This window comes from Rissa tridactyla, chromosome 6, assembly GCF_028500815.1.
Source record: "Rissa tridactyla isolate bRisTri1 chromosome 6, bRisTri1.patW.cur.20221130, whole genome shotgun sequence".
Classification (NCBI taxonomy): domain Eukaryota; kingdom Metazoa; phylum Chordata; class Aves; order Charadriiformes; family Laridae; genus Rissa; species Rissa tridactyla.
The window spans coordinates 37,500,570-37,525,254 of record NC_071471.1 but is presented as its reverse complement, the minus strand read 5'-3'; the positions used below and the strand labels follow the sequence as shown (position 1 = coordinate 37,525,254).

Below are 24,685 nucleotides of genomic sequence, written 5' to 3'. Positions count from 1 at the left end.
TCAAAACGCATAGCTGTACATCAAACAAGAAAAATCAAAAGCAACTGAGTATCTTTTTCCCCTGAGGCTACAGGGGTTCTCTCCCACTGGAGGAAGTCATACAACAAGTTTCCTCTGAATAGCTGCTGTTGGAGAGAAGTCTTCTCGTTGACGCTTACAAAATATTTCAAAAGGAACAGTCAAAAAAAAAAAAAGGTTTTCTTTCCTCCAAATACTACTAACCTGCAAGGCTTTGTTTGCTTCTTTTATATCTTCTATTTTCAGCTTTGACCTAAAAAATAAGATAATGCTATTTCAAACTTCTATATCGTCAGTTACAGTCTAATAAGTTTAAAAGTTATAGGTGAACTTTAAGTTAGTATTTTACATTACAGCAGCATCCAGGAGATGCGATCAACGTCACGCCCTGCTGTACTGAGCACTAGACAAAGACAAGCTCTCTCCAAAGAGCTCAGAATTCTTTCAACAGCTCTAAATTTGCTTGGGGTTCTGTGGATAAGGGAAATTTGTACCAAATACCTAAAGCTAGCGCACAGCGTTGGTACAAAACCAGAATTTAAACTTCTGGACGTGAACAAGACCACACGATGTCATTATGGGGAAACCAGCCTCCCCACAGCCATCCAGTGCCAACCCACTCAGAATGGGCTGAGTCACAGTACGTGCACGAAGTTATTCTACAGGGCACGGAAATCCACATTAGTCACAGCAAACCTACTTAGAAGACAAGAGAGCATTAATGAAACTTTAACAACATATAACAATAATGATAAGAGCTGTGCTCGGAGCTTGTTTGCTCATTACAGTCTGAAGGGCCTTACATCCTCTACAGACTTTATAACAACAGCCTAGGATTGTCCTACATCTCCTCAAAGAACGTAATCCATGAGCACGCATCCTTGCAAAAAGATAAGCGCTGTCCTGATGGAGCCAGAGCTGTTACCTTCCACTTGGGTTCTTCTTTGGGAATACCACAACATGCAAACCAGCCAACTGTTTTCAATGCGAAACAACCCGTAATTCCCCCAGGCCCTTTTAAACTAGGATTTTCTGTTTAGAGCACTGCAATTACCCAGGAGTTGACAGCTAGCCCACCAACCAAAACCAAAAATAAACAGACCTGACCTAACTGGACATATTTCTTTTTGATAACTGCCTAGGTAATATCACCATATACAGTCTAATTCACATGCCCACCATCCCATTATTTTTCTTAATTCAAGTCTATATGACAAAAATAATCATTATCATGAATATAAGAAATTACTCGCTCAGCTTGGACGCCAGTTCTTGGAGAGCGGCTTCTTGGTCTTGACATACCCTTTTCAGTTGCTTGTTCTTTTCCTGAAGTTTAAGGAACTCCTTAAACCAAAAAAAAAGAAAAAAAACAATAAACTGAAATTATTCTCAAAATTGTATTTGCCTACTGCCTAGAAAACTGCTACTACCCAAAGCTGGTCCCACTGAGAAAGCCAAGTGAATAAATGATCCATTACACTCTCTATTAAGATTCCCAAATCCAACTTGAACACAGCAGCAACTCAGGATTAAACACTCTCAGACCCCAAGAGACGAAGCATTTTTGTTTCTGCACTCCTCTCCAGGAAGAAAATAAAACTGACTGATTGCAGAGAGCAACACCACTATATGGCCATGTAGACCAAGTCAGACAGAAGCTGAAACGCTTTCTGGCCTACGATGAGAAGACGGAGCCTTCAATATGACTGAGAATGGAAAACGAGGATTTCGTTTTTCCTTATTCAAACCACTGAGTTCTGACCTGAGGACTAAATGGAGAGTAAAATCCCATTTTTTTCTTAATCTATTTGCGAGAATACATTAATCTAATCTTTCTTATCTACTTCCAGAAATTCTTAAAAATACCATGCTTAAATCCATAATTAACTTTGCAGCCAATTTCTAAATTACTAGTCAAGTTTTACTGCAGAATTTACTTTTTTGAGGTTAATTATTTCTTGGGTCTCTATTCTCAGATGAGATACAGTTTCCTTCTCCTTTTGAAGATCATCCTCTAAGGTTTGCCGCCACTCTTTTTCTATCTTCAAATCTGTTTCCAGCTGAAGCCTAGAATATGCAAAACAAAAAAAACAACAATCACTGTGCACAACAGTATCATTTCTAAAAAATAAAAAATGAGTTTATTTCTGGGTGCAATATACATAATAAACAAATGATCAACTTACACATTTTCTAAAACAGAAATAACATATCAATATCATAATATTTTACGCATCAGTTTAACAAATAAAACAAAACACTGTCACTTAGAAAAATAGTTTTAAAAAGAAACATATTTAAAGGACCAAGAATATGGCATCATTTTGAAGAGCTGACCTTTGCAATAAATGAGCAAGAGAAGATTAACCACAAAATTCTAAAGTATTTTTAAAACATGCATAAGGGAAAACCCCCTTAACCTTACATAGCTTGTTTGCAAAATAAAACCAACCAACCATCCAACCACGCTGCCACCGGTGATGCAGACAATGACTGCACGTATCTCTGGTGCTCATCAAAGTTATTTAATATTACACCCTTAGATGTGAATCTTCTATTTTAGACTACTAAGGTTTACGGCATTTTGAACAGAATTGAAAATAAAGGAGGAGGGACTTTAAATTACTATTTTTATTGAGCTTCCCTACATAAGTGAGGTTCAACATAAAGAAGGATTTTATTAGTTTAACTGGAGTCCAGCTAAAGGAATTAGGGCCACTCTGATGGAAGATTCACTCTAGCTGGAATTTCACTATCAGTTTCGCAGAAGAGTTGGTGTTTAGAATGTTCCAGAGAAACCAAAGGATGGAAGCACACTGCTCAACCTTCTAGATCTAAATTGTGCCAACACAGTAAAAGAGGAAAAAATCTGAGAGTAGTCATGCAAGGTTTTTTTGATGGAAAACCTGTATCCACGTTAATTTTCCTGTTTTAAAACCAAAACCATTTTTAAAGGAAAGACTTACATTTTGGGACACTACCTCAGCATCTGGCTGGAAAAGATCAGAAGTGAACATGACCTTGAGGTTTCAGAATTGCAGAATTCTAAGGCTGGGATCTGAACTGTTCTTTTGCCAAAATCTGCAAAGATGACTGTGGTAGTAAAGTGAACATTTGTCATGACAGTTAAACAAGTTTATTAACATTCAGAGTTGTAGGAGATGGTGGGCAGCAGGGTGGGCTAATAATTGGATTGGAAACCACTAATTTTTAAGCCCCAATCCTTGTTGTGCTGCAGATTTGCAGTGCCTTAAATAATTTACTTGTTAACTTTCCAAACAGGGAAAACGCCTGCCCTTACAGGGAGCTTTTTACATTACATATTTACTTAAATCAGTACTGAAGCATTTAACAGGGGAAAGGGTAGAGGGTTGGCTTTTATATTACTTTTTAGTATTTATTATTCCAGCGGATTTTTATTTTTTATTTCCTGCACAGTGGTAAGTTAAACCACTTCGACCTTATCCATAAGCCTGATTAATTAAACTATTCTTATGCCATTTCTGTTTAAGTTTATACTACTACATACTTGTGGGTTTTGTTAAAAGTGTGTATTACTACTACTACTACACTATGTATTTTCCCCCACTTATGACCATTTCCTTGTGAATTAAGCTGGCACATTTAGAGAAAAAATAACGCTGTTCTTCCCCTCCTTTCAAGCTGCACAGCATTTTAGAGGCACCCAAAGGTAGCTTGACCTTCTTGGAATGGCATATTTCCTTCCACCTTGCCAGTACCTAACGAAGATCTTGGGTATTTACATTCTATCTACAACCAGCCTGTACCAAGACACAGGGCATACTGCAATGTAGAATGTTTACTGATGTAGATTTTTCCAAACAGGAATGATATACTTACAGCTGTTTCTCCTTCTGGGAGAATTCTTTCTGCAGACTTTCAGATTTATTCACATATTCCTGTTTAAGTTTCTCATCCTCGGCCTCAGCCTCCGTTTGAGCCTTCTCTGCTTGCTGCAATCTGGTGTAATTCAAATCAACTTTGGGTAAAACTGAAGCTAGAACTAGGGTGTAGAGGGTGAAGAAGACAAATAAAAGAAAAATGGGGAAATAGAAACATTTCTAAATAAAAACAAAGTTTGGGGGGAAACTCACAAACTCAAACGAGAAATCCATACAATGCCTAGAGAACTAGCTCCTGTTTTTTTTACAGTAAGAGAGCAATCGCTGTAAGTAATCACTGTTTTATTTTATGCTCATGAATAACAGATGCCAAAGCATGATGATACATATTTTAGAATTGAAGCATATACCTTAATGCTTTTTTTTTTTCCTTTAGCATATGTTCATGTGTTATTTTTGGAAGCTTTTTTTTGTTTGCGTTTAAAATAAATCCCGTAAAAGTGCTTGGCTTGTACTAATTACCCATTAAGACAGGGCAGAGCATGTGTTGTGCAAAAGCAGCTCAAAACAATTCAGGCGTAAGGCTGAATACAGAGCATTGCAATCAGACAGCAAAAAACTTAACTAGCCTAATACAACAAGACACACCCCGACAGGTCCCACTACATTTACAGAACTACCTCAACTATATCATATTATGAAATTAATTTAAATAATCTGTATTAAAAATAATGCATTCTTACACTGGTTAAAATAGCTCCATACTATAGACAAAATAAATTAAAGCAATTAATCAAGAAGTGAGTGATTGGGGTTTTTTTTTAATTCAGTCTTTCCTTTCTGAATTCCAGGGGTTTGTTTCTGCTTCAGTTAGCACTCCCCTTGGAATCCATTAGTTCACTGGGGTTTCTCTCTGCTTGGTCACCTCTTCAGTCCAAAAAAAAGATGGACGGAAAGTAACAAAAGCGAAGGTACTAAAATGGAACTTGTGCTGTTATCATGGCTACACCTGTCTTGATGAAAAGGCAGGAGAGCAAAAGAGCCTGTAAAATACCACTGAATGTCCCCACCTGCTGCGTCACGTTTAACAAAACTGTTTCAAGGGCCCCTCGGGTAAGCAATGGGAGAAATCTGTGATACTCCCTGTGCTTGATTTCTCGTTTCCCAGCAGCTAGCTGAATGTAGAGTAACTCACAACTCCCAGTGTCAGCTAAAAAGAAATTAAGTCAGCAATATGTCTACATTTGTGCTTCTACTGATGAAGTTGCAGCAGCAGGAGTTTTCAAAAGCTGTCAGTAAACAAGTGAAAAAAAGACTGGAATTAAACTACCTTATAAAGTGTGTAGCATCTCATTCAACTATAGCAGTTGTTTTAAGCATGTTCCCAGTCACATTTGCAATGATAGTGCACAGAGGGCCAAAACATGTATGGAACGGAGAATACTGTGAAAAAGCACGGTCAACTCACTGGGCAAAAGAAGCTGAATGAAGCTACGCGAGACAGTAACGCAAAAAGCAAGTTAAAACCCTCCCTAAATCACACATTAAACTGCAGCGTAGTTTCCACAACCAAGGTAGGCAGGGAGCTTGCTACCCAAGAAACATGCTAGCCAACCCAGGCTACAGCACCATCCTCTAGAGTAGTCCCAAGGCTAACTGCACCACTGCAATTCAGACAAATGCTAAGCGGGACCGAGTTTGCAGCAGGATTTGTGATTCAGATGATGCTGAGGCAGATACTTGTTTGCATAGATGACCGTGAGATGGTTAACACTCCCACTTCTGCTATGGTTTACTTGTTGTTTTATTCAGTGTTTTTGGTTTGTTTTTTCTTTGAGGATGGGAGATATTTCTTTTTCTTTTTTAGTAGCCAACCCATGTTAAAGGCTCTTTCTGATTCCAAACCAAGGAATAAGGTAATACATAATCACGGAGTAGAAACCCTTTCTGTATTACTGCGTCCTGCCTCCACTTGCGCAAACTCCTCTTCTGCTGAAAGACCCTAAGATTCTTCTCCCAGCCTAATTCCCCTCCACGCCTCAGAGCAAACAGTGGGAAGCACATCAAGGGCAGCCAGCAGCTAAAATTCTCTTATTTGTGCAGCGCAGGCAAGCAGCAACACATGGCAGAAATATGAGTTGTAAAGACTGCCTAATGATGGGTGGAGGGAGGGAAAAGGGGAAAAAATGGGTTGGGCAAAACCACAGGTTATGATTACAGCGTAGACAAAGCCACAGACAGGCAAGATCCTTAGCTGACAAACGAGTTAGACAAGTTCCGGATCTGGGCCCTGAATGTAAATCCTGTTTATCACTACAACTTCCACTGTAGCCATCATGGTGCTGCTGTTCTAGGCAGGACTCACAGCTATAAAATTTGCTCAAGCACACGCTGCCCTCCCTCCCTGTCTGGAGCCCCATCCAGGTCCAGGCTCCAAACACATCTTAACTCCGTGAAAATATTTCACCCCGTGTCACATCAGCAAAATGGAATTGTGCTTTAGCTGGTTTATCCCCAAACCCTGTAATTCTTCCACTGTACATACTGAACATATATGTTGACACCACCCTCTTTTTTTACATATATTGTTCTGACATAGCATTCAACCCCCATTCCCCCAGACTCCTGTCATGCTGTTTAAGAAAACAATGCTAGTTACAAGCCAAAAACCCAGCAGAGAGCATGCTTTGGGGATAAATTCAGCCTAAAAGTGAAAGAAAGAAGCAGGGGAGAAGGGAAATACTAATCAGGAGGGCTACTTTTTAAATCTATTGGTACCATAAAGAATAGGAAAAGCCACGAGATCAGAAACGGATGTCATAAAAAAGTACAAAGTAAAGATAGCTAACCTTTTAAAATAAACTTTGTTTGACAATTAAGAAGTGATTAAATAGCATTAGAAAACTAGCTTACATTTGCTTAATAATAGTGCAATAATTTAGTTGGTTTTTTCTTTTTTTTTTTTTTTTTTAAGAGGGGTAAAGTGAGATCGGAGATGATGTTCTTTCAGAAAACAAAACAGAACCCAGCTACGATCAGTTACAGTGCAGGATTTCTAATACCACTTTATATTTAAAATTGTAATTTTAAAATTCTTAAGGTGTATTTTATCAGTAATCATTTAAACACAACAGATCTGAAGGAGCTTTCAGAATGATATATCTTTGACAAGTTTATACTGGTGCTGAGCTTCATTGCTGGCACATTTGACGAATGACATTGCAATAGTCCTAGTTTGAGTTAACAGATCTTTGTCACTTCATGAATGCAGTGAACAAAAATCAAGGACAGATGAAGGCAACAAAATAGTAAAAACAAAAATTGGGATAAAGGATAAAAAGAAAAAGAAAAAAGAGGAAAAAAGGATGTCAATAAAAGAATATTCATGTCACTATTTTTTTAATACATAACCATGTTTTTCATAATCAGATTTAAATGAAAAAAAAAAGACATGTCAAACACCAACATGACAGGGCTTATGGATATGTTATATTTTACAATTAAAAAGATCAATGTTGCCTATAGGCCACTAAATTAAAACATATGAATCACATTTTAATATTATGCAATACATGCAGTCTAACCATAATGTAAATTCATGTATTGGAATTTTAGTCTTTCACTTTTCAACCTTTCAGTGTAAAAGCTCATTATGTCATGGAAAATAATGGTACTTCCAAAACAACGGGCAACAATTTTAAGAGCTTCAGCAAATACAGTGATCCATGAAGGCATTAAATGTTTATATTAAGCACATGCTTAAGTATAAGCAAGATTAATGCTTTGGTTTCTATTGCATTTCATTCTTGTGGGGAAAGAAAAAAAGAGAGGCAATAATGAATCAGAATTTTGAAACAGCTGAAAGAACAACTTTTGGTATCAGCACAAAACCCTAGGACCAGAAGAAAGATGGTGGAGGAAGAAAAATGAAAGATTAAGTTTCTATTTAAAATAAGTGTAAATCAAACAGTAAAGCACTAGTTAAAGTTTCAGAAAGGTTCTTTGTAAATTTTCTAGTTGAAAGTTACATTTCAGTGGCAACTGTGTAGGAATGCAGTAAAATGTAAGGGGATGGAGAAATGACTGAAGAAAAACAAAGATGGGCCTGTACCTTTGTTCTAGTTGTTTCATAGTTGCATTAATTTGATTGGTCTTATCCTCTAATCGACCAATTATTTCATTCTTTTCTTTCATAGCATCTTCAGAAACCTGTGTTACAAAAAAGATTAAACTGAAGTAGATACACATTACACTGTTACCTCATGGGGGGTTTTCTTCAATATCTGAAGGGAAAAACGTTAAAATGGCTTCAGGTTTTGATTCTTTTTAAACATTCCCATCTAAAAACTGTAGTTGACAGTACTTACAATGTTATGCGTAGGAAATCTGTAGTTTTGTACTTTGCAAGTGTAGATGCTATTTGATAAGTATATATTTTTTATTTTGTTTTCCTTTCTTAGTTTGCAAGTCAACTTAAATTCACTGATCTTTTTAAGCAGTCCATCAGAACCTTACCAGTAAAGAACTAAGATGCCTGGTCCTGGAAATCCCTAATGTTCTCCAACTCTTAGCAAACTACCACAGGCGCCTAAAAATCTTTTAAGAATTTTACTAACACATTTCACAATTTTGATTGCCTGCAGAGCTGTTACAACCGCAGCCTGACGATCTAAATAAAAGATAGAGCGTTATCCTTGCTATACAGATCAATGCTATCAACCGGGCCCTAAACAGCAGAGATGGGGCATGACTAAACTGTTCTACTGTGCCCAGGAAGTGGGTCTAGATGCCATTAAGTGAAAACAGTGTTACCCACAGTCCTCAGAAGTACAGCTTTAAAAGGAAAAGAAAACCCTACAGATCCTAACATACCGAAGAACATTCTCTTCTTATTTTTCTTTCCAGCTCCGCTTATATTTTTCTTCCTCTGGTCAAGTTTCCTCACAATTGCAGGGGAAAAAGTAGCATCCTTTGTCCGTCATCTCAATTATCTCTCTGCAGCATTCTAATATTTTCCCCCTTATTCTGCCACAGATTTGACTGATTTATTGTGCTGGTTTTGATAATTTATTCCACAAATCAAATTTATGTTCTGCATAAACAATTCACTGCTGAACTTCCCTGGTGTTTGGTCATTTGTTAACTGCATGTTGGATCTCTGAGACCCATATTTTCCCAAAGAAGCATTGCATTGTTACAGATTTTCTTAATTTGTTAAACAAAAAACAAAAAATTGTAATTAACTTTTACCATTTAACACAACCTTGTTTTCCAAATGCCTTTCCTTACTTTCAAAGAAAGTTCAAATCTCTGCTTTAACCCCTCACTACATGCCTATGTTCTTGGGTTTTTTTATACAAAACAGGCCAAAAAGTGTCATTATCACTAGATAGACTATTACTCTCTGTATTCCACACAGCATGTTATTAGGCCATGATCTTATTCTCATGTTCTTTTCTTCTATAAACCCACTAACATTAAGCGACTGCCTTGAGAACTGCTTTGTGTGAAACCGTGCTTGCATCAGTACTGTTCCAAAACAACAAGCTGACCTAAGAAGCGGAGAGAAACTAAAAATCAAGGAAACAGCAGTATTTAACTAAACAAAATGGTAACGCGTCTCTCTCACTCCTATCAAAGCCATTTCATCAGTTTAACAGCAGATTGTTCCTTTACCTGCAGCTTTTGGTACATTTCCATGTTAATTGCTTTAACTTCATCAAGCTGCTGTCGAAGGCCTATGAGGGTATCCTGCTTCTCATGGATGTCCTTCTCCAGCAACTTCATGGCAAGTTCTATCTCATGTTTCATACTAACTTGAACCACCAGCTCATTCTCCATGTCCTGTAAAACACGAACACAATACAGCACAGACTCTTTAATAATTATGCAACACGTTATCTGTTTTGAGAAAGACAAAAGCTAACTCTAACAGAGCTGCAGCACCACCTATTTCACCACTTCAGAAATTCTGTCCCTCTAACTCTGCAAATTATCCACTACATAAACATTACACTCTCATGTACTTAGTGATGCTTTTTTGGTTTTTTTTAAACTTTGGGAGAAGACAACTCACATTATAAGCAATTACCCTGCCAGTGTTGCACGAAGAGTTGCCTAAATACTAATTACAAAAATAGAACTAAAGGATTCTATTTTCACAAGAAAGGTTTAGCCTACATACAGAGATACAGTATTGCTAACAACTTACCTAAAAATTTCTCAAAGAAAATGTATTTTCTTTACTATGCTTTAGCAACATTGCTACAGAAATACTGATGTATTGATCGCTCTGTTAAAAAAAAAAGAAACTTTTTTGTACTGTGTCCAGCTCTGGAGCCCTCAGCACAAGAAGGACATGGACCTGTTGGAGCGGGTCCAGAGGAGGGCCAAGATGATCCGAGGGCTGGAGCACTTCTGCTGTGAAGACAGGCTGAGAGAGTTGGGGTTGTTCAGCCTGGAGAAGAGAAGGCTCCAGGGAGACCTTAGAGCAGCCTTCCAGTCCCTGAAGGGGACCTACAAGAAAGCTGGGGAGGGGCTGTTTGCAAGGGCATGTAGCGATAGGACAGGGGGCAATGGTTTAAACTAGAGCAGGGCAGGTTTAGATCAGACATTAGGAAGAAGTTCTTTACAATGAGGGTGGTGAGACACTGGCACAGGTTGCCCAGAGAGGTGGTGGAGGCCCCATCCCTGGAGACATTCAAGGACAGGTTTCATGAGGCTCTGAGCAACCTGATCTAGTTGAAGATGTCCCTGCTCACTGCAGGGGGGTTGGACTAGATGACCTTTAGAGGTCCCTTCCAACCCGACACATTCTATGATTCTATTACAGGTAGTCAGGGAAAAGGTGATTAAAATCAACTAAAAGCAGTACCTAAGATAAGCAAAAGCCAAACTAGAAATACTTATATACTGATTCTTCTCAAGCATAATCTTTTATAGAAGTGCTGTGTAATTCTAGAAAAGAATACTTACTTGTCGAAGTTGTGATTCTTCTCGAAGCTGTCTACGTGCTTCATTGTACATTTCATCTAAACCCTGCCTGGAGTGCTTGTATGTCTGAAGTTCTGCTTCAACATCCACTTTAGTTGCCTACAAAGATAGAGAGAATCTCTCTTTCTTCATCAGAAGTTCAGCAGTTAATAGCATAAATTTAACACTTGTAGGGGAATAAAAAAAGCTTAAAAATACATTCTCCAAGCACAGTACAAACAGGGAAAGAGCTGTTTCTGCTATGTGGTCATCGGTTTTAGAATGAGAATTGAGTAAATCTAGCAAAAGAAACATCTCTACTGCAGTACAGTCCTCCTCCAGTAAGTCACTCTATTACACATCTGTTTCAATACTGAGCAATCCAAACACCTGCTTAATCTGTGCTTTTACCAATTATCCTGCAAAACATATACAGGAAGTTACCCAAGGACCTACAGATCACAGCTTAAAGAAAGTTCACCAATTATATAGGCAATTACTCCAAATGACATTTCACGTAACGAGGTAAGTCAGAATAGACAGCCAACAGAATTTTGCCTACTAAAACATGCACTATTCCGACAAGATTTTCAGATAATACTGCTTCAGATAATTTAGCTTACAATTTAACAAAAAAAGGAAAAAGGGAAGAAAAATAGAATACTAGGAAAAATGCTACAAAATTTACATATGGTTTAAAACAACCTTGTGTGCTATAATTAGATGTTTATGCCATTATATAGCTTCCCAGATCTAACATTTTTTTCCCTAATAAACTTTCCCTAATAAAAGCTGTTTTAGATTTGGCCCAGCTACTGCTGGCTTCAACTTGCAATGTAAGAACATTCAAATGACAATGAACCACATGACATTACTATCTTAAATATAGTAAAAAAACCTAACATACCTCCAGGTGATGCTGTGTTTTCATTAAAATAAGGGTATTTTCACTCCTTAATTGATGGTTTTCTTCCTGAAGTTTAATTATATTGTTTTTGGCTATCGCTAACTGGGGAAAAAAAAAAAAAGAAAAAAAAAAAACAGAAAAGCAGTGTGACCACTTTTGTGAGCGGAAATAAAGAAAAAATGTTCTGATGAATGCAAACCCATGACATTCTTTGCCCTATTCTTGTAGTCTACCAAACAGAAGTTTAATTCCTTTTAAAGGAAACATAAAGCTCCTGGTTTTAGTAACGAGTCACTTTCATTACACAACAGCATGCCTATTCAAGATACTTCATTATTTCATGTCTGGTAAAGAATACGCTTTCTTTTCATTGCTTCATTATGACTGCAAGACCCTCAATTCCCTTTCTTCACCCTAAATTTTTTCTTTCCGTTTGGATTCAAATATATCTAGTTTTGCTCTTTTTTGGACATCTTAATATATCATAGGGAGCAATTTACATAAGAAAACCTCTCCCAGATGAAAAGAAAACATATTTACAGAAGAGAAAACATTATAGCTGGGCCCTACAATATATACCTTAATGTCAGAATTATAAGCCAGCTGATCAAAATAAAATCATTTTTAAAATAAATGTCTTCCCTCTATCTGGATACATTAATACCCAGAGTTAGCCAGCTACCCCTTCCACAGCTGAATCCAGACATTTAAATTTTCCACTTCATTAACTATTTCTCAAGCAGCCTGGATAAAAAAAGATAGATTATCCTTTCTCTTATATAGCTAAATATATTGTAATTTAGCCACGCATCAAAGATAACCGAAAATATAAAATGTAAATACAAAACCAGAGCTAGGTAAGTCTAAAAACTGTATATAAGCATATGGTAAACAAGCAAGAAACAATCCTTTGGCTAAAGCTGAGAACAATAACAAAAACTGCTTGCTGAACTACTTTCTGTCTCTTTGTAGCAACTGGTGTTATCCATTACAGACTAGTCATCTGCACAAAATCAGACTGACAGCTGGCATTAAGAAAGGCTTCTTTCCTGTTTTTGTTCAAAGTGGGAAATTGCAATGTCCTACAGAATTAATTTACCGATGCTGCATGCTACCCAGCCAAGCCGACTTCAAATCCCTACAGCCACTGTATCTTTTCTTCAAGCCAAAATAAAGGTATCCGAACATGTCATACAAACCTCATGTAGACTAAAATAATTTAAGTATACTTATAAAACTAGCATTTGAGAGTAAATAATATCTATTATATATTACTAAAAAAAATAATACCTCTTCGATCAGTTTAGTGTTTGATTTCTCTAGCGAATCAACTCTTGCATGTAGACTGCTAACTGTGCTACTGAAAGAGAAAAAGAAAAAAAATTATTCAAAATCACATCAACACTTATTCAACCAAGCTCAAATGCTTCAATGTCAGGTACAACGATTATTGGTTAAGCGCTAAAAGGTCTGCTCCCATTATTTGAGTTTCTCCTGAATATAAGAAAATTAGTCTCCTTCACTGAATGTTTATACACTTCTTTCCAACTCCCAACGTCATCCCTGACATTTAAACTCCTGGATAGGAGTAACTTTACATTTCTCCCTTTCCTTTATCCTCACAACTATAATGTATCCAAATGCTTAATCAGTTCACTTAAAAGAGAGTTTGCAATCTTCTTGAGGTTTTTCCCCCCCCTCCCCCACAGAATGAAAAATGTTCTCCAGGTTCTCTTCCTCCAAAATCCATTTCTTTTATAAAATTAATTGCTTTCCTGCATTTTTTGAGATTTCTTGATGCTTCTTGACTGCATTTCTAAGTCTCATCAGATTTTTTTCCCTTTTATTACTCTGTGGTTTTTTTATCTTATCGAACTACATCCAGGCCTCCTCCATTACCCGATTGCCCATTTCTGCTGTACGCACATTTTTTAGACTGCACTTTACACACAGAAAACCCCTATTCTGTAACATCATTTACTTTTCCACGTATTTCTACTGTGGTGTCCTCAGAAGTTATCAGTGCAATAAGAAGGGCAAGGCAAGGAGATTAATACGTTCTAGGATGTGTGGAAACAAACAGTTGACCTGAAATAAATGAGGAGAGTTGTTGAACCACTGGTTTGCAAGTAATTCCATGCATAAACCAGCGTACAAGGACATATTCTATCATCACACAAACACCACTATTCTTAATTGTGATAGCTCTTTTCTCCTCCTTAACTTACTTTCATTTTGCTCATATTTAACGCATTCAGTTACTGTGTCCTGTTGAAGGCTTCTGCTCAGTGACTGACACAATTTCAAATCAGAACGTCTTTACACCAACAGTAGCCATATAGTAACTAATGATCAAGATGACTAGCATTAAAAATGAAAAAATGTGATTACATTTCAAAAAGGGATCAAGAAGATCAGCTATACTACAGATTCTACAGAAGTAGTTCTTTGTGGGTTTGTTGTTTGTTTTTTTTTTCCTTTTTTAGCCCCTTGCACTGTTTAATTTTGTACAATACTCCTCAGAGAATTATAATCACTATTCCTCTATTTGTCCAGTAACAAATACAGTGGTGGACTAGGTTTGCTCCATCCAGCAAAGTAAGGGGGAAAGGCTGCTTTCCTGAAAACTGTTTTTACAGGAACCACAACCTACACTGTATAATTAGTTTCCAGCAAGCAATGAACCTATTCAGTTTTGGTCGTAGGCATTAAAGCTACAATCCAAAATATTATGAAAGGCAAAGTAACAAAAACATGCGTATTCACCCAGAACACTCAATAATACTTTTTGAAAACTGTTAAACAGAATGCAGTTATAATCCAGATCCAGCTTTTCATCCCTGTGAAGTTACGAATCGTGAGGACCTTGATCAGTTTTGACCTGCTGTTTATTTCTTTGAAGAATAAAGGTTCTGACTGTGAAAAACGAAAGCATGAAAACTGAGACATCCTGACTCTCTCCAGAAGAGTGTATCCTTTTCAACTTCACTACATCCTTAGTCTAAACATGAAGAATTTGCACCCCTTTCTCTGAAGTTCTCTTTCACCAAGTTGTGGTACAAAAAGAATTAGAGGTGTTTTAGCTGTAAGCCTGGACTTCTATGCTTACTTCAAAGGCATACTTACTTCAGTTGTCTGTTCAGTTCTTCAACATAATTCTTTTGGTCCAAAATTGCAGCAATCTGTACATTTCTAAAGCAAGCACATAACAAAATTAGCTTTAACAGAATGATGTAGTGATCTATGTACTGAAAATATACATATCTACCTAACATATGCAAAAATCCATCTTAGTTGTGCTTTTTTAAAAGAAAGGAAGCAACTTCATCTCACAATCATGAAGTCAATAACTTACATGTTGTGACATCAGTGAGAGACCAAAAAACTCAATGCTTTAACTGCAAACAATTTCTCTACATGAAACATAACAACATATACAGTCTCAAAAGAAAAAGGATATTTATTTACTGCACTGTAACCCTGGTTCTTTGAAATACTGACTAAATCCCAAGCTAAGGGCTTAAAGGTTTGCAGCTTCTTTTTTTTCCACTGCCACCTTGCAATCCTCCAATACTGTCCATCAGGTAAAGCAGGTGATGCTGCTGAGGTTTGCTTCAGAGTGCAAATATTTGTCCAGCTAACTAGTAATACAGAACAACCTAGCATACAATTTTTCTCAACATTGCAAGATCAGAAAACTTTAGGGAATCTGACTTATTTCTACAAAGAACAGGGCACTGGTCAAGAAATCATTTGTTAACATGCAAAATCTGAGGTATTTGGTGAGGACATACCTTTCCTTACCCCCGATGTCATCATCACTCTTTAAATACATAGAGAAATCGATCACCCCAACCTAGGGGAAAGCAAATGTACACAGTTTCACATCATACAAGTAACTGCTGTTGATATTCACGGTCTTGTATCTACATAATTACTAAAACCTCAGTTACATCAGCTTTTTTTAAGACTGGTCAAGTTTCAGCCAGAAGCTCAGAAAACTGAACCATAACATTTTAAACAAGTTTGGTTTGTTGGTTTTTTTTAAGGTGTAGTCTTACCTTTGAACAAAATTAACAACGTGTCAGGTACCAAATCCCAAAGAAAAGATGACTTCTTACCTCTGACTGAGCTTAGCCGAGACCTTACAAGAAGACTTTCATTTGGGGAATTACCAGATACTGCTCAGCCCTACCACTGATTGAGCAGACTTGTCATAATTTGTCTTTAGTGTTTCACGTTATTTCCTATCACAGCACATCTCCCAGACTGATGTTTCCTCCGTGTTTAGCTTTTCAACATTCCTTGCCAAATAATGCTACCTCTCCACACTTGCTGATTCCCAGGTATGCCAACTCAACTGCATTCTTTTTTTAAACCTTCTAAATCTGAATCTAATTAATTTATTTTCTATTCAATTGTAATTTAATCATATATACTAGAAATAACATTACCATGAGTTATGCTTCCAACTCTACTCGTGAACCTCTAACAAAAGTATTTAATCACATTTGCTTTCCCCAAACCCTTCCTTTTTGGTGTCTAGCAGCCTCTTCACAAAAGTATTTTGATTTCTCTGACCTACTGCTTCCTTCTTGAGCTCCCTTTAGCTTTTGAATACAAGCAACTTGCTAAGTCTATCGTTTCCTTGGTTTGTACAATGCTTTCCTGTCAGTTTCCTATGATGGTCTTTTACTCGTTCTTTCCGTATCTTTTCTGAAAAGTCTCTCCTCCAAAAGCTTTTTAAAAAATATATTTTGCTTATTAAAGCAAAACACTACCTCTATAAACAAGTAAAATATTATCTCTATAAAAATTACCTTGTTTTAATTCTTCCTGTGTGCATGCACACATTTCTCCACTGAATAACATTCTTCTAATACACCAAAATTACGCTTCTGGATGCGACTTCCATCATCCTTCAGAAGTTTCTCTTTCTGCTCAATACAACTTGCTTCTCCTGGCTTCTCTGAGAAGGTGCCTTATTTACACTACTCTTCACAAACAGAATCACCCTAAAATGTCATCTGGACAGCCACTACTAACTTCTCAAATCAAGTTTTATGTCCCCTCATACATCAAAGCCACCAAGTGACTTAGATAACAAACATAAAGCTAGCAATAGATTTTGTGATTTATAATACACACGTATCATTCTCAATACTAAGAAAAGCATGTTGATAAGTCTTCTATAATTACAGGCCTTTCAATATGGTATCTCCTGGTATGCAAGATCGATGCCTAAAACATTAGATAGTAACTAGAATAAACAACTGAAGACAGGTTAGGCCTATGATTCACATTCTTTGCCGTAGAAATTGCTTTTTCCACAAATATATGCTGAAATACAGTAAATAATCACTTAAACTATTACGATTTTTTTCCGCAAAGAAGCTGGGCAAAACCAATCATGACTGAACACAGCCTATGTTTATTTATAAATGCTTGTGCATCTGCCTTTAAAAAGAATTGGTCAAGATTTTCTTGGAAAAGATCAGAGTTCAAAGTCAAAGCACTTCGCAAAGGAAGAAGAATTCTAAGTCTTGTTTTGCAGACTGAAAGCAGTCACCCTCTTACAAGGTCTTTTATTACACGCTATGCAAAGCAAGTTTCTGTTTCAGGTGCTTGAAACTTTCCTATTACGTTCCAGAACAACAATAAATGAACAGAATGGGATAAAGAGATCATGGAAATATACTTTTCCCGCAAAGAAAAAGGACAACTTACCCAATTAAGATGGAAAGAACTCTGCATTGCTAATATTGCATCCATTTGATGACAAAGCATAAAACTTTACCCTTGCACTCTGACAATTATCACTATCTAAAGGTCTGACCCAACTGATATTGAGCTTAACGCAACAGCCCCCACTGATCCAGGAGCTGGATCACACACTAAACAGTCTCTAGTAAGATATCTAACAGGTTATAACTCCATAGTAACAAAATTCACTGTACATAAGTCTTATGGATTGCACATACATTACTTTACCTGTAATGACTTACTTGTGAATCTAAGTCTTCTCCCTTCACACACAGGTTAGCGTCTATCACATTTAACCCAACTAATAGCCCAACAATAACCGCTCCTTCTTCCTCCATCATTAGTGCATGATACTCATAAAATTCACTGTTAAAGAAGAAAATTGCATCTTATTGGTATATTCAGTATATTTATATGCAATAAATTCATAACAAGTGCCATCTAAATCTGAATTGTTTCTCTTATTTTAGCCTCACTCCAACATCTTTAAAGATGAACTGTGTCTGCCCATACATTCACCTCATAAATATTTAAAAATTGAAAGTGCATGGTTTGTCTCAGAGGCTATTGCAAGCAAAGATACTACCCTTGGCTCCAGAAATCTAAGCCACAAGCTGCTGGAGGGCTGGCAAATCTGGGGGACAAGACTTATTTGGACAAAACTCTTCACTTGCTATTAGTTACTTTTGAATAGAATACTGCAGTAGATGGATGTTTGTCCATGTTGAGTCAAACAATTCTTATGTTGTTCAGAAACACTAGTGAATGCAAAGGAAGAATGGTAAAAAATTTACCTTGTGTGAAAAAAGGTCTGGATTTTAATGAACACATGTTTGAAATTAAAGCAGCCAAGTAAGAGATTAAATCAGTAAGAGAAGAAAACAGAAAGGGATGAAATACTAAAAAGATTTTTAAAAGAAAAACACTCCACTAAACAACAGAATACCAACATTTATTTCCTCCTCTTTGCATTTTTTAAATAAAGTTTTAGACTCTGTGAAGCATATGGTGCTTTCGATGGAAAAGTCCATAGCGTTGAACACCAATGTCATCCTGCCACACCAGCATTATCTAGGCATGCAAGAACAGTCTTAAAACTATGTATAGGTTATAGAACTTAAAATTAAGACAACAAGGTTTTTCTCCCTTTGTGCTTCAACTACCCCATCAGAAGAAGTTATACTAGAAGAGAGCAATGCCAGTTTTAGGACTGTGAAAGGAAAGTTCAAGGTAATCATCCTCCATGCAATGGTGGCTCTGCAGGAAACTATGCAGGGGGTGAATCTGTCTCCTCTCCAGAGGTTTCTAGTCCATATTCTGCACCATGCAGCAATGCAGCGGGAGCCCTTCCCCATCACCCTCACCTATGAAAGAACAGTCAGGAACATTGCAGAAGAGCCCCCTACATGATGGGGAGGAAACACCTCTTCACCCATCATCTGGCCCTCAAGCTTGATGAGGCAAGTGGTGGTTGGTTCCTCTACCCTGAAGACTGGAAAAAATCAGCCCAGAGGCCAGAAGCTACACATTGCCACGCTAAGGATACATTAAAAAGTAGCAAATAGAAAAAGTTGTTTTTTTCCAGGAGACTAAACCTCTGAAAATCAATTATAAACAAAATCAACTTAATTGTTTACCTGAGAAGATCTCTCTGAATGATTAAACAGCGAAGATAGTCGGCCATTTTCTTCTGCATTAGTGCTAAACGTAACCAGGCCCGGGCACGGCCCAGCGGCGTTCTGAAAAAAAAGAGCATGAAGACAAATAGTCCCAAGTGACGTTGGACTAGATGACCTTTAAAGGTCCCTTCCAACACAAACTACAAACTATTCCATGATTCTATGAAATCAACAACATATCAATTAATTCACTGTCTTAAACATCTTATCAGCCGATTGGTACAGCAATTGGTATTTTTGAAAGAATAGTTTAAACTATTGGTTGAGCAATGCAGTTCAGGAAGCTATCATGTCTAGGCTTTGACTCCAAGCTTTGGGTTAATATCAGAAAAATTTTCATCAACTCAGCTGGGCTTGGGAGCAGACCCTGGAAAGAACAGGAATAGAGAGAGCACAAGAGCCTGACAGTAAAATTCACTGTTTTGCTCAGAGAATGAACACATGCAACACTCTACATGCTGTTGTATTTCACTGTGCTTTGTTTTCACACAGCTTGCAGCATGGAAAGAGTTTTTAATGGTGGTGCTGTTTTCCTATATACATCTTCTTCTTAATCTGACAGTGCCTGAAAAGATAAATCTTGGAAGTCCTCTTTCTAGCTGAAGTAAAAAGTCTGCAACAATTCAGGCTCCCTTCTGCGACTTGCTTATCAAGTCTTCAGAGGAATTGTCAGAAAAGTAACAGAATGTCCATTACAACTCATCACGCAAGCTTGCTTTCCCAATCGTGGTCTACACAACGCGTACCAAATGCTAGCTTTAACTCATACCTGTTTACAAATTCACTGGTATCTTAGAAAGACAATTAAAAAAAGATGAAAAAGTATGTAACTGGCAAACATTAGTATCCATCAAATTAACCTTTAGATCCTCCTCTTCTAGTGCTTGCACATTTAGAAGTGGTAAGCACATAAATGCAAAAAAAAAAACCAAAACAAACAAACAAAAAACAAAAAACCGACACAGGATAGGAAGAGTGTAACATACCTGGCAAAGAGTATTATTTCATCTGGTCCCATACGAGAGTAAATAATAATTTATATACCTATGTGCTTTACATAAGGTCTAAAGCTATAAATTATAACCCTTATGCTGCCATATACCAATCACAACCCTTTTGGAATTTAACGTATGACCAATTATAAAGCTAAATACAAAAGCAGAGTACAGAGGAATGGGAGGAGATTTTAGTTCGCAGCATAAATTTACATTTGAGAAGGATGCTACACACAAGCACCTGAACAGCTGCCGAATAATTTCCTCTTCAGTATGTTACCTTTTTTTTTTATACAGCCTCTGATGACTAGACTCATGTGTTTGCTGTGGTTCTAGACCGCAGACTGATACACAACCTATTCCTTTTTGCACCATTTTTTTCCACTACTCAGAAGACTTTTCCCCCAGGAACATCAGAAAAGAACATAAAAATACTACTTTTTGAGCTGTTTTGTGCAGAAGATGAAAAGCTAACAAGATTCACCTGTGCTCTCCCCTAATATCATGTGCTAGCTGTTCAAAGGTTGTTTAATGCCAAATGAAATCACGAGACATCTGCAGATTCTCAATCAGATCCTTTATTTTCCTGCTGTATTTTACCAATAGTACTTACTTAAGGCCAGGCAAATCTCTGACGCTTGCCGCTATTTCCTCAGCTTCTGGATATAATTTCTCCACAAGTTCCAGAGGACCCCAGATGGTTTTATTGTAACTTAGAAAGGATTTTCTTACTAGGAAAAGAAAAATTAAGTAACGGAATTAATTTAAATTACTGGAGTAGCTTCCTTCAAAACAGCTGGTTAACTGCTGAGCCTAGACTTCCAGAGAACAGATAACTGCAATTCCGGTCAGTTCACCAGTATCCAAAGTCATCTTCAGAATTATTTTACTTCAGAATTACATAAAACTGCTGTGCTAGAACAAAATAATACAAAAAACTATCTAAAAATACAAGCTACATACATACATCCCGTTGTGGTAATCCCTGGACCACTTACAATACACAGTATACAAAAGAAAAAGTTGGTAAATGTGGAAATACATGTTGCGAAGTATTAATGATGACACTATTAATTATAAAAGGTGACAGTTTACAAATTTTCTTCACTTCTTAAAGCAACATAACACACTTCGATTTTACCTCGTTCAAGAAAGAAAGGAAGAAAAGTAGCATGTTTGGAATAAGAAATATGCAGCTAGAGCAATTACCACACCTTTAAGGCCATGCTTCAGGCAGTGCTCCATGACAACAAAGAACTGCTGCAAAGGTGGGTAGTCAGAATCCAGAGTGCGGCCAAAGCTCAAAGCAGATTCAATGAGTCCTTTGATACTCAATTTAGCCATGTTCAATAAATTTGCTCTTTCTACGGCTGTAGGGTCCTTTACAGCTAAGATAATACAGCAAAAAAAAAAAAAAAAGTTATGGTTCACGTTTTAGAGGAGATGCAAAATAATAAAATCCTTCATGGCCACTTTGTTCAAAGAAAAATTTATCTTAATCTAGATATACTCAAAGGAATAATTTAGTAAATGCTATAAACCACCATGTTATAGAAAAGCACCCACTCCAACAAACACCCTTACGGATCTTACATTGGTTTAACAGGAGAATGAAAAAATGAGGCCGGACATGTCAGTTCTCAGGCACCGTGTTATCTCAGTACATCTCGGAAGCAGTCGGTAACTGTAAATTAACACAGGCATCCATGCCGCACTCAAAAGCTCAGCAATGACTGCCCTTACCATGAGATCAAAGCAGCATTCCTATTAATGTAAGTATCTATTTGGTGTATTATAGTCTACCTACAGAAACAGACATCATACTTCTTATATATAATCACTTTCCACTGTAGTCTTAATTTCACAGTGACAAATCCACATGCTTTCCTTTGTAGGCTGTACGTAGTCTCAGCCAGTAAACCTGGAGCAGTTTCCGGAAAATATTACATATTACATCAGTTTCTCATATAGCTAAAAAATGTTTTCTACAGATGAAAGGTTAAGAACCTAAGGTTTTGTTTTAACTTAAAAATGTTTTGGGTAGTTTTACAAAATGCAAACTACAAAAACACATTCTGGGATTAAATCTCGTCAGTAAAAAACCCGTAGCTCTTTAAAATCATCTTAATCTGACAGAATGGACAAGGTTCCTCTTCTTAGAGCTCCTGCTAACTGAAACCAGAGTGTTCAGGAGATTCTTAGTTTATTTTCATTTGTAATGAAGCAGTTAAAACATTCAGGCCACCCTCTGTTTTGACAAACTGAAACAGAGACAAAACAACCCTCTGTTTATTCACCATGATCAAAGTAACTTGGAAAGAAGCAAAAAGAGTTGATGATTTACTGTTTCCTGCAATTAACTCTAACACATGAAGTAAAAACCAAACGAAGAATACAAATCATCTTTTTAAGACCCTGAGTCACAGATGTCAAAATATCTATACAGATTTGCATCTGAGAAAAAAACATGAGCTGCTTCCTTTGCAAATTTGAGTATTGGTGTATGACCTGATCTCTTTGCACATGAGAAAGCACAAAGAACTGTATACATTAAAACCAAAAACCCCACATCATTCTAACAGATGGACACTTTCTCAGTTCCTCAAACAGCAATGAAATGATTTGTCTCATTTCTTGCATACCACGGTTTTAGGTATTTAGGTAAACTTAGAAAATTATTTTCTAATTTTCTGTATTCCTAACTGTCTGTCAAATATCAAATTACCCTACTACCACACAATATAAACTATCTCAGTTTTCTAGAAAAAAAAAAAAAGACTGGGATGATGTGCCCAAGATAACCTTAAAAAGCACTTTTATATTCTCTCAGTTTACCAGCACTTCAACAGAAAACATTAAGAGACAGCAGAAGACACAGCAGACAATTAGCAACAGCGCTCTGGCAAAAATTTACCCAGTTAGTTAGCAGTCACAGCTCACTAGTTTGCCACCAGGGACTGAGCCAACCCTACCGAGAGCAGCACTAGCCTGGAAGAGATGGAGGCTTGCAACAACAGGAGCATTTCTGCTGGCAGAACTCACATCAGACCTCCTGCTTTCTTATTAGGTTGCTATTGACAGTACTAAATACTAACGTTATTGCAGAAAAAGCCATGTTCAGGTGGCTTCAGGTGGATAGCTCTCCCTCCCTAGGTATTATTTCCCCTAAGGCATCTTACAAATTCCTTTTTCAGGTGACCTCATTTTGACTTTTGGAGCTGATCCTCCCCACAGAGAGAATTCCACCTCTACTGTCCCTTTCATTGTCAGCCCTCTTGCCTTTTTTTTCTGAGGCAGAAATGCATTTTCGGTCTGTTCTGAAGCTTGGTCTACCTGCATATAGCCATTTTTCTTTGCTTGCTTCTTAAAAAAGAAAAAAGATTGAGAAATTCACATAGCATGTTTTCTAGTAACTGCAGCTCAGGGATCGGATGGGGTGGACTATACATTTGTGGGCAAGATGAGCCATGAAGGGCTCTTCTCACCCCAAGGGGACTATTTGCCGGTGGCCCTGACATCGCCAGAGCCTGACTAGCAAGAGACAGTGTTCCTCTACCAGCCGAACCCTTACTGTAAACAGTATTTGTGTAAGAAAAAACAAAAAAAAGAAAGAAAACCACCACAAAACCACACTGCACAAGGTCTCCCTATATCTCCCAGCAGCAAACAAGTCACCAGCACAAACCCCCAGCCTCCCCAAGGCACGGCCCCCCCCCGGCACACCGCCCCATCTCCCTGACCTCCCTCCCAGCCGCAGGGAAGGAGGTTAGGGGAGCCGCCAGCGCCCGGGCGCCGCACCGCCTGACAGACGGCGGGGCCGGAGGCCGCCCCCCGCCCCGCTGCCGCCGCAGCGGACATTTTGCCGGGCTGCTCCCAGCCGCTACCGGCGGCGGGACTGAGGGGCGGCGGCCGCCGCCAGCCCCCTTCTCCCCCTCCGCCGACCCCGGCGCCCCCCGCCCAGCCCAGCCCCGCTCCCCGGGCGCCGCGGCCGCCGCTCACCCATGGCTGGAGAGGAGGAGCCGCCGCCTCGGCCGCTCCCTGCGGGCCCTGCGGCTCCTCCCACCCCGCCGCCCGGCGCCGGCCCCTCCGCCCGCGCACCACAGCGCCCCCGCCGGCCGGAGGACCTTCCAGGGCGGGAGAAAAGTGTATTTAAAGGTGGAACAGGCCCAAGAGTCAGGCTCTGATCCTTATAGTCTGGCATCGAACTTCCTTATTTTTTTTAAGAAGCCCTGCAGTGCTTGGCCTCTGGCTGTATGTTTGCCATCTGTATCAATGACTGCTTCTGCATTAGAAAGTTGTTCTAAAGGCAGGAAAGTGGAAAAAAGTTATTCTTTCCCCTTCCACAAGGTATTTTATATATATTCAAGAGACTGCAAGAGCATGTTAGAGGTCTCATGTCAATGTTACTTGAAACTACCTCACCTACACCCTGTTTAACCTGAAGATCTCTGCTCAGGTTCGTGGAGGGATAACAATACCTCTAATTTA

At 38.1% G+C, this 24,685-nt stretch overlaps 1 protein-coding gene across 8 annotated transcripts in view; it reads right to left on the bottom strand.

Moving 5' to 3' along the window:
• RUFY2 (RUN and FYVE domain containing 2) overlaps positions 1 to 24,282 on the bottom strand; it is a 31,063-nt gene extending 6,781 nt beyond the window's left edge. Inside the window, exons 1-17 of one of the 8 annotated variants that reach the window (XM_054204621.1) lie at positions 24,197 to 24,282; positions 21,412 to 21,585; positions 20,811 to 20,928; positions 19,161 to 19,262; positions 17,766 to 17,889; positions 15,555 to 15,616; positions 14,887 to 14,952; positions 13,051 to 13,120; positions 11,761 to 11,862; positions 10,857 to 10,973; positions 9,558 to 9,725; positions 7,993 to 8,090; positions 3,880 to 3,999; positions 1,956 to 2,085; positions 1,268 to 1,362; positions 520 to 717; positions 223 to 271 (exon numbers count right to left, since the gene is read on the bottom strand). In XM_054204621.1, coding sequence (XP_054060596.1) covers positions 678 to 717; positions 1,268 to 1,362; positions 1,956 to 2,085; positions 3,880 to 3,999; positions 7,993 to 8,090; positions 9,558 to 9,725; positions 10,857 to 10,973; positions 11,761 to 11,862; positions 13,051 to 13,120; positions 14,887 to 14,952; positions 15,555 to 15,616; positions 17,766 to 17,889; positions 19,161 to 19,262; positions 20,811 to 20,928; positions 21,412 to 21,585; positions 24,197 to 24,200 — 1,590 coding nt within the window. In that variant the 5' untranslated portion in view covers positions 24,201 to 24,282 and the 3' untranslated portion in view covers positions 223 to 271; positions 520 to 677. Of the gene's footprint in view, positions 1 to 222; positions 718 to 1,267; positions 1,363 to 1,955; positions 2,086 to 3,879; positions 4,000 to 5,283; positions 7,139 to 7,992; positions 8,091 to 9,557; positions 9,726 to 10,856; positions 10,974 to 11,760; positions 11,863 to 13,050; positions 13,121 to 14,886; positions 14,953 to 15,554; positions 15,617 to 17,765; positions 17,890 to 19,160; positions 19,263 to 20,810; positions 20,929 to 21,411; positions 21,586 to 21,790; positions 21,882 to 23,111; positions 23,884 to 24,196 lie in introns of those variants that run through there. The other 7 variants (XM_054204619.1, XM_054204617.1, XM_054204616.1 and 4 more) reach the window with 7 other exon arrangements.
• Between the last annotated feature and the right edge of the window lie 403 nt (positions 24,283 to 24,685).